The sequence below is a fragment of the Bombyx mandarina genome, chromosome A1, assembly GCF_030267445.1.
Source record: "Bombyx mandarina strain Sakado chromosome A1, ASM3026744v2".
Classification (NCBI taxonomy): domain Eukaryota; kingdom Metazoa; phylum Arthropoda; class Insecta; order Lepidoptera; family Bombycidae; genus Bombyx; species Bombyx mandarina.
The window spans coordinates 7,848,935-7,864,577 of record NC_143234.1 but is presented as its reverse complement, the minus strand read 5'-3'; the positions used below and the strand labels follow the sequence as shown (position 1 = coordinate 7,864,577).

Below are 15,643 nucleotides of genomic sequence, written 5' to 3'. Positions count from 1 at the left end.
ATCAGGTGGGCCGTATGCTCGTCTGCTTATAAAGGCAATAAAAAAAAGACTGGAAAACGCACATTGTGGCTTGGTCCAAAAAGTCCTAGTACAATGAAGGCTGGTGCTAATCTTTCTTATGTGAACTGTTAAGGACTCGACGTTGTTGCCTTACCTACATACTATTGCAGATGTCTATGGGCTCCGGTAACCATTTAAAACCAAGTGAACCGTCCGCACCTCTAAGAAATTAAAATAAAATAACAGAAACCCACGCACGTTTAAATAATACCTTACCATAATAATCAGAAGCCTCAATATTGTCGACAGTTTGGAGAATTGCCATTTCATCTAGTAAGATCGAAGCGATTCACCGATTTATACGCAGAAGTACTCTTCAACTACGAGTGGCTTCACGCGAAACTCAACTGCTGTCCTCTGCAAGCTGTCCTGGCTGATTTCGAAGATGCTAAGCTACATGTTAATAAAGACGCAGTGAGGTATAACATAATATCGTCGTAGTGGAATAAATCGGGACTATTCGCGGGGCTATGGTACCATTGGACTGAAACTTTGTGCAGTTTTTATTAGTCTCTAGTATAATAAAGACTATTTGGTCAATCACCTTCCCATTGGTCAAAACTTGGTTAATTGGTTGCCTGAAGCACTAAAGGCTGCTGAAGATGGACGGATTCACATGGAGAAGAATTATGTAACGATTTCTCAGAGAACAGATATCAAATTAACCGCGAATACATGTACTCAACGCCATTTTGATGAAGCTCGGATCTACTGGTCTTAGTATTGCTGATGTCTACGAGCACTTATAAGCAATTGGTTATAAGTGGTGGTCCTAATTAGGACGACCGTACTCTCGACCATATTCAAGAGGACAAATGTAATCGGTACTTAGGATAGGAATTAGGGAAGAATACGTCTACCTACAAGCACCAAGTTGTAGTATTAACTGGAGGACAGAACTTCATTTTACCTTAATTAGTATGAGAGTTCCACTGGTACGTACTCAGGATGTTTGATGCAAAATTTATTGGACATCTATTTTCAGAGAATTAATGCTAGTAGCAGATGCTTTGCGTCTTGGTGGTGCTATTCTGGGTACATACCCTGATATGTTGGCACCCCAATTGGTTGGAAGACTTTTGCCGGAGGCTCCTCATAATCCTGCTGTAGCGTCTCTGCTGAAACAATGTCACGACAAAGGAAAAAATCACTGCGCTTTACTGCCATCCCACCATTGCTTACACACCCCGGGCGGTCCTTTGAAGGTTAGGGTTATAATTGTTGTAATCAGTTATTATAAGGCGTATTGCGAGAGCGCTCAAGTTTGTATAATAAATTTGTATATTTTTGCCGTGATGCAATTATAGTTTATACTGGTGGTAGGATTTCTTGTGAGTCCGCACGGGTAGATACCACCACCCCGCCTATTTCTGCCGTGAAGCAGTAATTCGTTTCGGTTTGAAGGTTGGGGCAGACGTTGTAACTATACTGAGACCTTAGAACACTTATCTCAAGGTGGGTGGCGGCATTTACGTTGTAGATGTCTATGGGCTCCGGTAATCACTTAACACCAGGTGGGCCATGAGCTCGTCCAGCCGTCTAAGCAATAAATAAACAAAAAAGTTATAGTTTCCAGTTAGAAGGTAGGACAGAAATTGAAATTGAAACTTGAACCTCAAGTGTCAAATTGATTGGTAGAATATGCGTTCTGACCTCTATGTACTGCGTTAACCACAATTGAAAACATTATCGCAGACTTATTGGTGATTTTCGCAATTTTTTTTTTATTTCAGTATTCTTTAGAAGGTCACCAATTCGCTGTTTTCGCATTCCGCCTCAGCTCGGACAAGCGCTACGTTGTGTCAATCTCTAGTAGGGTTATATCCTGGGACCTTTCCACTTCGGACCTGGCGCGAGATCTATGTCCACAATTGGAAGGTATTATGCAGAATCTGGAGCTCTCACCCGACAATAAATGGGCCGCTGCTTCAACGAATAACTCTGTCGTGAGTAAAATTGTTCAGTTCTTTGTTAAATGTTGATTTAGTCGTCAAAGTATCTTCCTTTTTTTAATACGCAAATGCTGCGACGTCTAACTATCAATAAACATGATAATGTTAAATTATTCTATCCTAATCAAGAAAATTGATACATGACCTTATTGTGATAACATTTAAGGATGCAAAAAATTAATATAAAAAAAAGTCACATTAATATTGTTTTATTCTAGTCCATGTTGTTGAACATGCTGACCAGTGAATATGTGACCATTGATAATCCACTTGATGAAGGTAAGCATCTTCTTTAAATCAGAAAAATATTTTCTCAGTGATAGCGATGTTCACGTTCACAAAAACTTTTAGACCCTGCTCAAAATGGTTCGTAAAAATCTTAGATTGCTATCAGTTTAAATTATTTTTCCAAAAATGGTTCGTCTATTCATTCGACACTTTAGACAATTTTTGCTCAGGAACGTATAGAGTTATTAAGTTGAACTTTCAAACTCAATTATCGATAATGAATACTAAAATCTACGGCGTAAGGAAGCCATAAAAATCTCACACTTATAAGTTAACTTAATAAAAATGTCCCCTCCTGGCTAAGCCTTTGCTCGCCCACCTCTCCTGATGAAACTGGAAAGGCCTCCGCGCCACCAGTAAGCATTAAAAAAAAATGTTTTGCCACTCGTAGAATCTTTAGGTTCATTGGAACTTCTTGTTTACCTAGAATAGTGAGAGTGGAATTTGACAAAAGGAAAGATTTTCTACTATCGTTATTACTATTTCAAAGTAGAGTATCTTTCTTCTTGGTTTCGGTTACTTTTATACGCCAGTGGCTATCTAATAAAAATATAACTTGAAGGGGAAACAGTCCGAGGAGTTTTCGTCCTCAATCATCACATGATAATTTATGGTCCTCGCTCCTGGGTCCAGTACAGCATGAGAGGGGAACATGAGAAGACAATTTCGGCTCCCGATACCGCTCCGTATGGTGACGTTCAATGGGAGATACTGTGTAAGCAATGTGTCTATTTTCAGTGAAAAAAACCAAATGTCAAAGATTTAATTGCTGACCATGATAGATTGAAACAAAAAGTCTCTAATAGAATCAATAGGCGAAGCACACTTGTAAACACACACTGTTCTTTTCTTATCAGCATAACTTACTGGTGGTAGGACCTCTTGTGAGTCCGCACGGGTAGGTACCACCACCCTGCCTATTTTTGCCGTGAAGCAGTAATGCGTTTCGGTTTGAAGGGTGGGGCAGCCGTTTTAACTATACTTGAGACCTCAGAACTTGTATCTCAAGGTGGGTGGCGCGTTTACGTTGTAGATGTCTATGGGCTCCAGTAACCCTTAACACCAGGTGAGCAGTGAGCTCGTCCACCCATCTAAACAATAAAAAAAAAACGACACCTTATGTAACAGATGCCAGAGTCGACAGACACCACAAGATGAATGATATCAGCATACACGAAACACGCTTAGGGAGAACAGTTATTCTTGATCAGGACTAAATGTCACTTTTCGACCAAAATAGACCTTCTAATACAGATTTGCACTATCCCTACTCCTCTCATGGAAGACGTCTAAAGGATCACAGAAAAACGGGAAATAGCGTTTTATAAATATTAGCAGCTTGCAAATGGTAATTTATAGTTTGTGGGGCGTATTGTGGAACAAGTAGGTAACGTAATCTTGCCCATTTCTGTCGCGAATTATTCATGCTATGCTCCCTTAAACACTTGAAAGTGTTGGGTCTTGATAGTAGCTGGTAGATTTGTTAGGCTCGTCAATATATTATTTATCTACAGTAATAATAGAATCAAACGTTTCAAAATAGGAATTACTAGGGGGAGATGATAATAATCTATAGCTTAACAATTAAAATAAGTTTGTGATTACTGTTGAACTGTTTGCACAAGCGGGTAGAACGTATTGAAAGAGCCCACCCATCACCTGTGTATTTTTGCCGCCATGCATTCCGTATTGACAGGTATAACAATTATTTGCTATTTGAGTCTTCAATCTCACATCTATTACACATTAACGTCCATGGACTCTTCACAACAAGAGGGCCATAATATATTCTACTTATATATATTATGCAACAATATATAAAGTTAGTAAGCATATCATTCTCATGTGCTCTGATAAACAACCAGATAGACAGCCCACTGAGTTTCTCGCCGGATCTTGTCAGTGGGTCGCGTTTTAGATCCGGTGGTAGATTCTGCGAAGCACTGCTCTTACTAGGGTTAGTGTTAGCAACACTCCGGCTTGAGCCCCGTGAACTCACCTACACACGTTAGGGTGATGCTGAAATAGCCCCTCAAGGCTACCACCATAGGTAGAAAAAAAAACAGATAGATATAACAGTATGATCTGAATGATGATAAGGTCTTATTTTATATTCAGTTTGAAACGCCTTGAGTTATTAAGCAATTACTAATGTAACAAATTATGCGACTTAGCAATGGAGTTTCGTGATTTGGAGAACTTCGTTCTGGTTATGTGGAGCGGGGATCTAGATGAAGACAGGTTGCTGGTGTTGTTCTGTAAGGAGGGGGCTTGGATGCGGCCTCTGAGATGCAGAGGTGCCATGGCTCTCAGCAAAAACTGGAACAAGATCTACTCTAGTGACCCTGATAGAGGATACCAGGTGATCTTTAGTTGAGTTCATTAATTCCGATGCTTCGAATGCTTACTGTTTACGTGGTTATGGACGACTATCACTTCGCAGAAGCAGTTTGGATGTGTCATAGACTCGTAAAAACTGAAACAATTAGTAAATCAGTAACAAGTAAAGTAAAAGTAATTAACAGATCTTAACTGAAATGTCAGACGTATCTAATTATTTTAGTTATAATTATTTTCAAAGCAAAGGACCATTTCTTCACGTAAGGACCGTCTTTAATGAGCAAAGATATCAAACATTTTCCATCAAGTAGGTTAGGATAATATTGTCGGTAATTGATTTTCATTATCATCTAAAATGAGTTTATGCACTCCATTCCAGATATCAATTTACCAGCTCAATGAGGAAGAAGGCTGTTGGGACAAAATCGAAGAATTACATCATCGCGAGACGGACACCGCTGAAGCGATGCTCCAATTAAAACGCGGGAAAAAGGACAAAATGTTGCTTGGTTAGTGTCGACGAAAGCCAATACATGTGTCTTTGTTCACATGAAGCTGTCGAATTATTGGCAGAGGCCTGACACTGTCAATATCCATTTGGAATGGTTTTTTTATTCACTGCTAAGATGGGTGGAGAAGCTCTCGGCCTATCCAGTGTTTTGTGGTCACCGAATCCCATAGACATAACAACATATCGTCCTCCTCGCGTCGTTTTCCTCATTACTGAGGGTCGAGACTCCCCCGCTGCATCAGTTTCTCCCATACGACTTCCCTCCATCTGCCGCGATCCTTTGCTTCATGAAGGGCATTATGGAAATTGATGCTCAGAGAAGATCGTACTTGGTCCGACCATCTCGTGGGACTGCGTCCTCTGGGACGTTTGCCATCCACCTTTCCTGTCACCATCAGCTGTTCAAGCTGTTCAACAACAACAACATATACACCTTGAGATATGAATTGTAAGTCTCTTTTAGGTTATACCATTTTTCTATTTACCGTTCATTCTTATAACTGTCGTTACAGCCACAACAACTTACAGCTTCGTGGTGTGGGATTTTGATGGTGCGATTCCTCGAGATAAGCACGTGATAGAATACAAAAAAAAGAAGGGACAAGAAGACAAGAAGGACGTTGAAAAAGAAGTAAGTAACAAGGGAGTCAAGAGGATTCAAGAGTTTAATGAGTATTTGAGGTTTTTGTTTTTGACGAGCGGATTAGCTGATGCTCAACTTGGTGTTAAGTGGAGATCGAAGCATAGAGGCAGTGTGACACGTGCTCAAAGCTTCATATGTGTTATATGCGGTTTTCCACCATTAAAACCACAACCCACTACCAATTCGCGACAAAGAAAGATGAAATCGTGGTAGCTACCCGTCAGCTTAATATTTTCTTCTAATAGCAGCCAAGATAAGAGAGACTATTTTTTCGGTGGTTCACGGTCGACCTTATGGTTAATGGTTACCAGAACAGATAAAGAACGCTATAGAGAATGCCGCCTTAACTTTAGGTGGAAATCTCAATTCTATTATGCAAGTGGTATTTGATACTTCAAGCCTAAACGCATGAACGGTTTGCCCCAGAATATTTTGAAGAGTGTTTTTTTTATTACTTAGGTGACTGGACGAGCTCACGGCCCACCTGGTGTCAAATGGTTACCGGAGCCCATATACATCTACAACGTCAATGCCGCCACCCACCTTGAGATTGAGTTCGAAGGTCTAACTTTTAATAAATACAACGACTGCCCCGCCCTTTGAACCGAAACGCATTACTGCTTCACGGCAGAAATAGGCAGGGTGGTGGTACCTACCCGTGCGGACTTACATGACGTCCTCCCACCAGTATGACGGTATAGCCATATAGACGGTGCTATAGCCATAATTACAGTAAATCAGAGATACTCCATCAGTTATGGTGGAATATCGTCAATAGGACTCTTTGGTAACTACCGGATCCTATATTCGTTTCCTGAAGAAGGTGAGGATTAAAATTAAAAGGTCTACAACAACATCGACCACGTCTCACAAACGCGACTCTGTTATTATTTAGCCAAATCCAGTCTAAGAATTTGACACAATCGTGAAGGAATTACTCTGATTGGATTAATTGTAGAGATTATGTTTACCACTGTAAGTAGAATTTATATCGTACCTGATGAAAATGAGTATATATGTACATTTTAGGACGAGATAATGAACGAGGAACCAACGAAAAACGTATCCCTTCACGGTATCGTGCTAAAGCTGCCTCATACAATCCGAAATATATCCACGAAAATGACTTTATCGAACTCTTTTATGATTAGCAACAATAATACTTACGCTGTCGCTGGAGTCAGGTACGTTTAAAGTAACAGATTTTTTTTCCTAGCTATGCTAATAGCCTTGAGAGGTTATTTCAGCTTCGCCCTAACATGTAGGTGAGCTCACGGGGCTCAAACCGGAGTGTTGCTAACACTGGCTCTAGCAAGAGCAGTTATTCGCAGAATCCACCACCTTATCGAAAACGCGACCCACTGAGAAGATCCGGTGAGAAACTCGGTGTGCTGTGTCTATGGGTTAATTCGCTCGCCGAGCCTTCGTGGCAAGCAACGGATTCGACGAGGACGGTGACCGGTGCTTGTGGTACCTAAAAGCACCCAACAGATATACGGGCTAAAAAGATACGGCTTTTCGAAGCTATAACGTTAATAATATCCTAAATGTAACTTCGATTTGTAGTAAATTAGTAAGAAATATGTGGCGTTTTGGTAAGTTTGATTTTCTGAACTTACAATACAAAATCGGGCCCTGAGTTTTCTTTCAATGGTGAAACTGCATCCAAAATTGGTCGTGAAGTTGCGGCTATTTGAAATCACCTCTAAAAACTATTTGAATAAATATATGGACATATAATTCGGTCGTCGGTTTTAGGAAGAACCTTTACGTCTGGAGTCTTGAAACCACGACGCTGATAAAAGTACTGGACGCCCACTTTGGCAGAATAGTCCAATTAGAACCGTTGACTGTTGGAGCCTGGAATAATGTGATAACGTCGTCCATAGACCGGACTGTCAAGATTTGGAACATTGATAACATATTTGAGCAAGTGCACAAGATTGATCGACAAGAACTGCCCATTGATTCTATTAGGTAAACCACATCTACTATTATGGACACACCTTTTGGTTCATTGTCTTTATTTTTGTGCACGCTGGCTACTAGAACCTAAAAAATGGTATGTTACATCAAATTTTATTAAAACTACGCAATGATGATGGTCAAATTCATCTATAACAATCTTTCGAACATTATATAAAAAAATATATCCCAATGTGATCCAATCTCTATTGGCTATGTAGTGCTTAGCAACGAATTTCTTCGGACACGTTTCGCGACGAAGTGGCCGGTCCATAGAACACTTCGTTGTACAGGGAAGGATTGATGGTACAAGACCGCGTGGGAGGTCACCAATGCGGTGGACCAACCAAATTAAAACTAGAATGGCTTCCCATTCTAGTTTTAATTCCCCTAAATGAGTTCAGTAGATTAGTCTTGAGCAGGGAGAGGTGGCATTGTGAGACGCATCAAGTCTGCCCCCTCCAACATGACGACACGACCACACTGTCAAAACTGTCACGACTCAGAAGGAAGTGCTTAACAATATTTCCTATCCATAGCCTAGCACGTGACAAGCAACTAGCGGTAACCGTCACTCGTAGCTGTTGGGGCCTTTGGGATACGAGCACCGGTCGGTTGATGGCGCAATTAGCGGACGCTCCACTCGGCGCCATCGTCACGCACGCGGTCATCACGCCCACTGGAGATCACGTAGTCACTGCGGAATCGGGCTGCGTTATTATATGGGATACTCCTGAAAAACAGGTACAAAAACAGACAGAGCTCTTACACATGTCTCGCTCCAAATCGAGAAACAAGGAATCTTCTGAGAATTTTGTTGGTCTAGTATAAAATGTATGTGAATATTATTATTTTCAAACCATGTAGCGCGAAAACTGTCACGCCATGTGAATCAAGTATCGACTGTATAAAGACCATCCTTTTTTTACGCTGGGGAATCCATTTATGGATACCCGGTCGAGGGGGGTAACGAACCGGATTATGTCGCACTCCGGCGCCTCTAGAGAGGTAGAGGGAGACAAGGAGGGCCAAAAAAGATATAAAGATATCAATATATACTACAAAGACCACCCTACCCCATAATCCAGAGCGAATTATTGCTTCATCGCAGGTATAGGCACGATTTTTGAAAACGCCCTTGCGTTCTCCTAGCACGGCCTATTAAATACTGGTTTGGAATTACATGCGTATATAATACTTAGATATTCCCATTACCAGTGAATCTCTTAGTCATGTTTAAGACATTGGAAGTAATGGGATGATGCCACATTATGGAACACAGAGTAGAAATCTCTGGCTCTATCTCTAGATCGGGGTCAAATAGATTTAATAGATGATATCCATGTTGCATTGGACTTCGGTACACAGATAGATTTCCGTAGAGTTTTTCATAAGCCTCCTTTGAAGAAAGTTCTGTCGCAGTGCTAAGAGAAGCATTAACTGACAGATACATACATGATCCCAATAATTTCAACGGACTTGTACGAAGCCCTGAATTTACCTGTCCATCTTTTTATTGGTCGATGCATCATCCATTTTCAGGGAATCTTCAAGGAAGAACAAAAAGGTATAAAACAAGTTCTACTTCTAGAAGACGGGATGAAATTCATCACGATATCTATGCAGGTGCCGGCTGATAACACGGATAACGTTGCTGTTGCTCATATCGTGGCAAGAACTATACCTGGTATATACAATTCTAATCAAGTATCTGAATAGGATTTTGAAGCTTACACACGCACGCTTAAGGTGCTTAATGCTTTGCAAATGAAAGTCATAATAATATGAGTACTTAAATAAAATTTTAATATAGGTAATGCGGGTTATTCTAGTGAGAAGATTTCAATTTCGTTTGATAAATTATTATGATGGTGAATTTTAAGACAAATTTTATATCCAAAACGTATTTTTGTGTGGTATTTTTAACCACATCTGTATATCTTGTTTCAAGCGGATTTTAATTATTAAAAGCTTATAAATGTCAACTTCAAATTCTTAACACTAAAACAAACATAATCAGGCCCAATAATATTATATCTAGATTTTTCCAAGCTGATCTCATTAGACACTTCAATTCGTGACAGACTTTCATTATTATTTAAAGAAATTTTCAGAGTACCGCCTAGAAGTAAGTAGTTACCGTCGCTTATGGATATTGGCAAACTCAGGAGCATAGATAAGCTGTTTACAAAAAAGGACTTCGAAAAAGGCCATCTCTGATCCTGGAAATAAAAACAGTTCACAGAAAATTTAAAAACTGTAGTTCAATTTAGGTTCAGTGAACCGGCTCGTAGAACGGATAGCCGTTGGGGCCAGAAAGTTCTTGAGTGGCGACCGCGTACCGGAAGACGCCGCGTGGGTAGGCTTCCCACAAGATGGACCGACGATCTATTGAGGTTCACAGGGATTCGCTGGATGCAGGCAGCGCAGGACCGGTCTTTGTGACGAGGCTTGGGGGAGGTCTATGTCCAGCAGTGGACATCTATGGAAGAACCGGCCTGCCGATCAAATAGTCCTAAATGTAACTAATAGGAAATTAAAACTCAAATTTGATTTGAAATATTCACTATTTTATTTATAGACGGTGAAAGAATTTACACAGCAGAATACGATGTTCGGGGTACCGGCTACAGAGCCGCTGTGGTTTCTGCAGAGGAACATCATCTTGTTGCTCCCGGAGTGGACAAGTCCTCCAGGGACTGTCTACATGTATTCCACGCTAGAACCGGAGCGAGGATACATAGGTTTGCATAGATATGCTATAATTAAAACTACTTTACTGGTGGTAGGACTCCGTAGGACCTCTTGTGAGTCCGCGCGGGTAGGTACCACCGCCCTGCCTATTTCTGTCGTGAAGCAGTAATGCGCTTCTGTTTGAAGGGTGGGACAGCCGTTGTAACTATACTTGAGACCTTAGAACTGGTATCTCAAGGTGGATGGCACATTTACATTGTGGATGTCTATGGGCTCCAGTAACCACACACCAGGTGGGCTGTGAGAACGTCCACCCGCCTAAGCAATAAAAAAAGAAAAAATACTTTAACAGTTTATTATCGTGTTTATCTCATTACCCTTTTCACATTTCATTTAAGGCATGAATTTTTTTGAATTGGAAAATAAAAAAGGGTAATAAAACAATATTCATTTCTAATAGAAAAATAAACAGTAATTACCTAATATTAGATTAAAATATCGACGAATAATTATAATCGATATCGAAATGGTATATTTTAGAGGAGTATGTAGGGAGAAAACATGTTTCGCCGACCCCACGATACTTGGAGAGGGGCAGGAGAATGATGTGAATTCTAAAGGTGCTATATGTGTATAAAATATGAACAGCAATATTCGGAACGTCGGTCTACAGAGCAAATTCACCAGCTCGGTGGAAGATCTTCTCTATGTCCTTTTCCCCAAAATGTCTATTCTAATATCCTTTTTGATATAAATAGGATACCAATTAAGAACAGCGGCATCAAAGACATGCAATCTATTGTGGCGTTGCCCCACAAGGCGCTCTGGGTGGCAGTCGTCGGTAACGACAAAGCCGGTATATTGGACATCAAAAGCAAAAGACTCATCAGGTATGTTTACTGCAAATAGGCAAACACAATCCTCACAATCCAATATCAGAAACAGATTTATCTTATACCTTTAAACGAGCAATTCTTGTATATATATTAATATACGTATAATCTGAATATCGGAAACGGCTCCAACGATTTTTATAAAATTTAATATACAGGGGATTTCGGGGGCGATAAATCGATCTAGCTACGATTTATTTTCAGAAAATGTTGTTTTATTCGTGTTTTCAATAATCAACTCTCCCCGACATCTATTGGCGAATAATAATACTATTTTTCTTAATTGAGGGCAACTAACCGCTTTAAAGACACAACAAGATGGCGTATCAAAAAAAAAAAAAACCGAGCAACGCTCGGTCATCGTCTGGTTGTTATTATCCACAAGACTTGTTTAGTTTAAGAAAATTTGACTACCGTCAATTCAGTGGACAAGAATTTAACAATTGACCCACTTGACTGGCACAAATAATGACATTGTTATATGTCCTTTAAAACGATTCCCTGTCACCAGATTTGTTCCGCGTTGGAATGGCGCATGTACTCGCGATGGTAAGCTGGGGCTATGTGCGCCGTCCAGAGGGGGGCTCGACCTCATAGAACTAAAGAGAGGAACATCGGTGCATCCCCTTATATACAGGGCGGCTGAAGGCGTATTTTCCATCATCACCATGTTTAGCTCGACAGACCATTATGTATTTTATTATCACAGCGGCAGGAAAACACTGAGGGTTTTCAGGTAAGATATATAAATTTTTTCAGAAGACATTTTAATCTTCAATGTAATTTTAATTATTTTTTTGAGTCAGAAAATGCAAATTGAATTAAATTTGCCTAATTAAAATAGACTTTCCCTCCTCGAATTATGATTCGTAAAGCATTAAAAGAAAACAATGTTTGTGTGATCTTTGCCTAACGCACTAAAGTTTGACAAATAAGTCTATGCCTCCACATTATTTATGACCATCTTACTTCGATATCAAACGCCTATGTCTGGCTACCTCGATTTTTGATCTAGTTGATTACCTCACTAACTTGGTATATATTTACAGAACAATAGACGGTCGTGCTATAGCTGAGTACCGGGCGCCGGCCGAAGTCACAGGCGTGGCCAGCGCTCATGGAGGCAAAGCTGTCGCTATCGCCTCACAGGACGGTTGTCTCACAATCCTTAACATTGTTGACCCATACGAATGAAGTTGGGACGGGTAGTGAAACTTTTGTCTCTCTCCTGCTTCATTAAGTTTTTATCAAAGAAAGAGAGAGCGAGAGACAGAGAGAGAGAAAGAGAGAGAGAGAGAGAGAGAGACAGAGAGAGAGAGAGAGAGAGAGAGAGAGAGAGAAATCGGATAGCGAGAGCACAACGCTGATTTTTTACGTGACGACTTCTACCAGTCAACTCTTATCGCAAGCCGCGTTAAGAAGCTGTTTATTTGTTGGAACAGCACGTAATGTACACATTCGCACGGGGTCGGTGACCTGAAGTGTTAAGCAGTTGTTTTAGTTACATTGTCTGTTCATAAAACACGAATGTGACGCACATACGCATACTAGCCGGTCACCGTCCTCGCCGAACCCTTCGATTGAGACGAAGGGCTCGACGAGTAAATTAACCCACAGATACAGCCCACAGAGTTTCTCGCCGGATCTTCTTAGTGGGTCGCGTTTCCGATCCGGTGGTAAATTCTGCCAAGCACTGCTCTTGCTAGGGCCAGTGCTAGCAACACTCCCTGTTTGAACCCTTGAGCTCACTACACGTCAAAGAGAAGCTGAAAGCTATCAAAGCTATCAGCATAGGTAGGAAATGCATACTAGTGGGTAGCTTAGATACACTTCAATGTTATCATTTAATGTAGAGGTTAGAAGATTTGTAAATGCGTTTGCTAGTTTTACTTTTATGTGCTAAATTCTTCTTCGGTGCTTAAATTAAGATGTTGATTTATAAAGTAATTAATATTTGTGCTACTCCTCTTTGTGTCGTGTCGAATGTTCACTCCATCGGGGAAATTCAGAGGAACTCCTTGAAATACACTCATCTCCTTTGCTCTAGTCGTGACGCTGGACAGTGTTTCTTCCTATATCTATTTGACATATCCACAGTTTGCTTCAACCTATCTTCTTCTACTTTGGTCTTGAAACAATCTTTGAAAAGCGAATACTTGAAGTCGATGGGTATTTTTGATGGCAACATAAATAGATTTTTTTGGCTAATACAAACATGCGCGGGTAGATAACGAAAGAAGAAGTAATTAAGTGGCTTTTTACGATTAAATTATATTATCGTTCATGTTGGGTCATGTTATATAAAATAAAAACTAGATTAAAAACTAATTTTGTTTTATTACTTCAATATTAAAAATAGGTAATATACATTTTTTTAATGTAAACGTTCTCATAACAGCGAAATGTAATCTGTAAATTCGGCACAGATAATACAATCAATGTTGTCTAAAGTACACTTACAACTATTTGGAATATTATACACGATAATTACGAATACTGCCTCTTAGGAAACTACAATTCGAAAAATAATTTGACAGACCTTTATTTTAAATCTCATTCGATTAGTTACAAACATTACTCTATAGGTTGGGTTTGGACGCTTTCGTTTTCCGCGTAAACAGAAATTCTAAAATGGCTGGAACCTAAAGATCGGGAACTCAATTAATAGTGATTATACCCGTCGAAAATGAATATTTTTTAATTTAAATTACTTACGAAATAATCGAGTGATATGCCTTAGAAGCCTTTCGAAGTTCGCACATAAATAATGAGTTTGATAAATTTATACATATAAATAAAATTGGAGTGTCTGTTTGTAACATTGCAATAACCGCTTTTTACTACGTGCATATGAATATATATATATATATATACGGTACATACAAAATAACATTTTTTTTCAATTTTGTCTGTCTGTCTGTTTGTTCCGGCTAATCTCTGGAACGGCTGGACCGATTTTTATGACTTTCACTGATAGATAGCTGATGATCTAAAGAGTAACTTAGGCTAACTAGTTTTTTTAGACTAGCTTCGCCCCGCGGCGTCACCCACGGTACGAAAACAACCGCGGGTAACATGGCGGGACTCTGCTATTAATAATTTAATAATAAAATTTAATGTTTCCGAAGCGAAGCGAGGGTGGGTCGCTAGTTAAAAATAAAAATATTAAAATCCTCATAAAATGCACATTCGGTTCGCCTTTCTACCCTAATATAAATTGATTTTACACTTTAACACAAGATGTCACGTGTTATGTTAGTTACAAATGACGTTATCATCCATTAGGGTTGTCAGGCATCATTATGCCATAATTGCAAGAACGCAGCTTTTTTAGGCTTTCGATGCTTCGAATTCATTATGTTTTCGTGATGACGTCCTTACCGTTAGCAAAATGGAGAATCGTCAAAATCTAAAACTCATAAAGAGGTTGCCACGCTTGCTTTAGCTTGGTCAACTAAATCCAATCACTGAAAATGGAATTAGCTGCTGTACCTTGACTTTTCCGGATTTCTCGTCCCATACGCAATATAATGATTTGAATAAATATTGTACATCGATATTTAGAAAGAGACAGTCGTCTAATTTTATTTTTGTTGTATAGCGTTTTACCTGTGTGCGACGAAACACTAACGATGTTTCTATGAAGACAGGAAGATCTATTAAGCTACGGAACTCCCTTAATTTGGTTATAAACAACGACCACATTAAATTCGTTTGCCACAATATAAGGGACATGTAAATGAAAATTGAATGAAAATTTCATATTTTAACATCGCAATAACGTCTCTATTCTTTTTCTGTTCTATTTATTTAAGTCAGCATAAATGCCTTTTTACCAGCGCGAAAATATTTAGAACTCGTAATCGGACACGTAAATGAATATTTTCGCGACAGCAATGCCTCCGAACTGCCCATTGTTGTATAGCTCCATTATCAAGTCCAACTTTATGCTCTGTGGTCCTTCCAGAGGACGACCCAGAGACATCACGCCTTCGTTGTTGTTCTGGGATAATCTGTAACGATAGGATAATGTGAGAATCTTGAAGGCGTGTCCTATAAGGCATATACAGGCATTTAAGTTCTCCAATATTTTGTTCATCACTATATTATACCTTTGTTGTTCTGTTATTGTTATATTATAAAAACCTTTTTGATTATTATTCTGGTATTTTTAAGACCAGTCACATAGATCTACGAATTAAATCCATAAACAATTTGACATTTTCAAATTTAAAAATTTCTTTCCACGTTTTTTCGCAATATAATTATTGAAGTGGTCTTTACGAATAGCCGTGTC

The 15,643-nt window shown here is 39.5% G+C and overlaps 2 protein-coding genes across 2 annotated transcripts in view; one reads left to right on the top strand and one right to left on the bottom strand.

The window, feature by feature from the left end:
• Positions 1-13,332, top strand: part of LOC114253581 (NACHT and WD repeat domain-containing protein 2) — a 42,709-nt gene extending 29,377 nt beyond the window's left edge. The window contains exons 18-33 of the mRNA XM_028188511.2: positions 310-479; positions 1,046-1,265; positions 1,794-2,006; positions 2,231-2,291; positions 2,863-3,015; positions 4,475-4,662; positions 5,020-5,149; positions 5,664-5,782; positions 6,824-6,978; positions 7,553-7,771; positions 8,299-8,503; positions 9,302-9,446; positions 10,341-10,503; positions 11,212-11,343; positions 11,858-12,082; positions 12,396-13,332. Of these exons, the coding sequence (XP_028044312.2) occupies positions 310-479; positions 1,046-1,265; positions 1,794-2,006; positions 2,231-2,291; positions 2,863-3,015; positions 4,475-4,662; positions 5,020-5,149; positions 5,664-5,782; positions 6,824-6,978; positions 7,553-7,771; positions 8,299-8,503; positions 9,302-9,446; positions 10,341-10,503; positions 11,212-11,343; positions 11,858-12,082; positions 12,396-12,540 (2,643 nt within the window). The 3' untranslated portion in view covers positions 12,541-13,332. The remainder of the gene's footprint in view (positions 1-309; positions 480-1,045; positions 1,266-1,793; positions 2,007-2,230; positions 2,292-2,862; positions 3,016-4,474; positions 4,663-5,019; positions 5,150-5,663; positions 5,783-6,823; positions 6,979-7,552; positions 7,772-8,298; positions 8,504-9,301; positions 9,447-10,340; positions 10,504-11,211; positions 11,344-11,857; positions 12,083-12,395) is intronic.
• A 331-nt stretch (positions 13,333-13,663) lies between these two features.
• The window catches only part of LOC114253543 (uncharacterized), a 41,541-nt gene continuing 39,561 nt past the window's right edge, over positions 13,664-15,643 (bottom strand). The window contains exon 28 of the mRNA XM_089739834.1: positions 13,664-15,359. Within this exon, the coding sequence (XP_089595960.1) occupies positions 15,197-15,359 (163 nt within the window). The 3' untranslated portion in view covers positions 13,664-15,196. The remainder of the gene's footprint in view (positions 15,360-15,643) is intronic.